The sequence below is a fragment of the Trypanosoma grayi genome (assembly GCF_000691245.1).
Source record: "Trypanosoma grayi strain ANR4 Tgr_2674_V1, whole genome shotgun sequence".
NCBI lineage: Eukaryota > Euglenozoa > Kinetoplastea > Trypanosomatida > Trypanosomatidae > Trypanosoma > Trypanosoma grayi.
In genome coordinates this window covers 1-393 of record NW_008828292.1, presented here as the reverse complement: position 1 = coordinate 393, position 393 = coordinate 1, and the positions used below count along the sequence as shown (strand labels likewise).

Here is a 393-nt window from a genome sequence, read left to right as displayed (position 1 = left end):
TGCAGGGTGTGGAGGGTGAAGGCGGCTGTGCTATGAACTACGGAGCGACGCGTATTTCTGTGTGGTCGATGGCCCGCGTGTTCGACCCTACGGTGCCTGAGCTGTTCTCCCCTGTGACGCCGTCAATGGTGTACAGGGCAACGTCTCGTGGTCTCACGTTGCTCCAGATTTCATCAATTTTTATTTTTTTTCTGCTGCTCGCAGTTGCTGTGGGTCTTTTTGGATGCTGTCGTGACGCCCGTGACAACAACAACGCCCCGAAGGAGCCCACAGACCCCGTAACGGTTGTGTTCACTGACATCGAGAGCAGCACTGCGCTGTGGGCTGCGTGCCCCGAGATCATGCCTGACGCTGTGGCGACGCACCACCGGCTGATCCGGTCGCTGATTGCGA

At 58.0% G+C, this 393-nt stretch overlaps 1 protein-coding gene across 1 annotated transcript; it reads left to right on the top strand.

Moving 5' to 3' along the window:
* On the top strand, positions 1-393 carry DQ04_26741000 (putative receptor-type adenylate cyclase; the record flags this gene model as incomplete). The annotated part of the gene is made up of 1 exon (XM_009318343.1): positions 1-393. A coding segment is annotated over one exon (393 nt), but the record flags the coding sequence as incomplete, so codon positions are not given.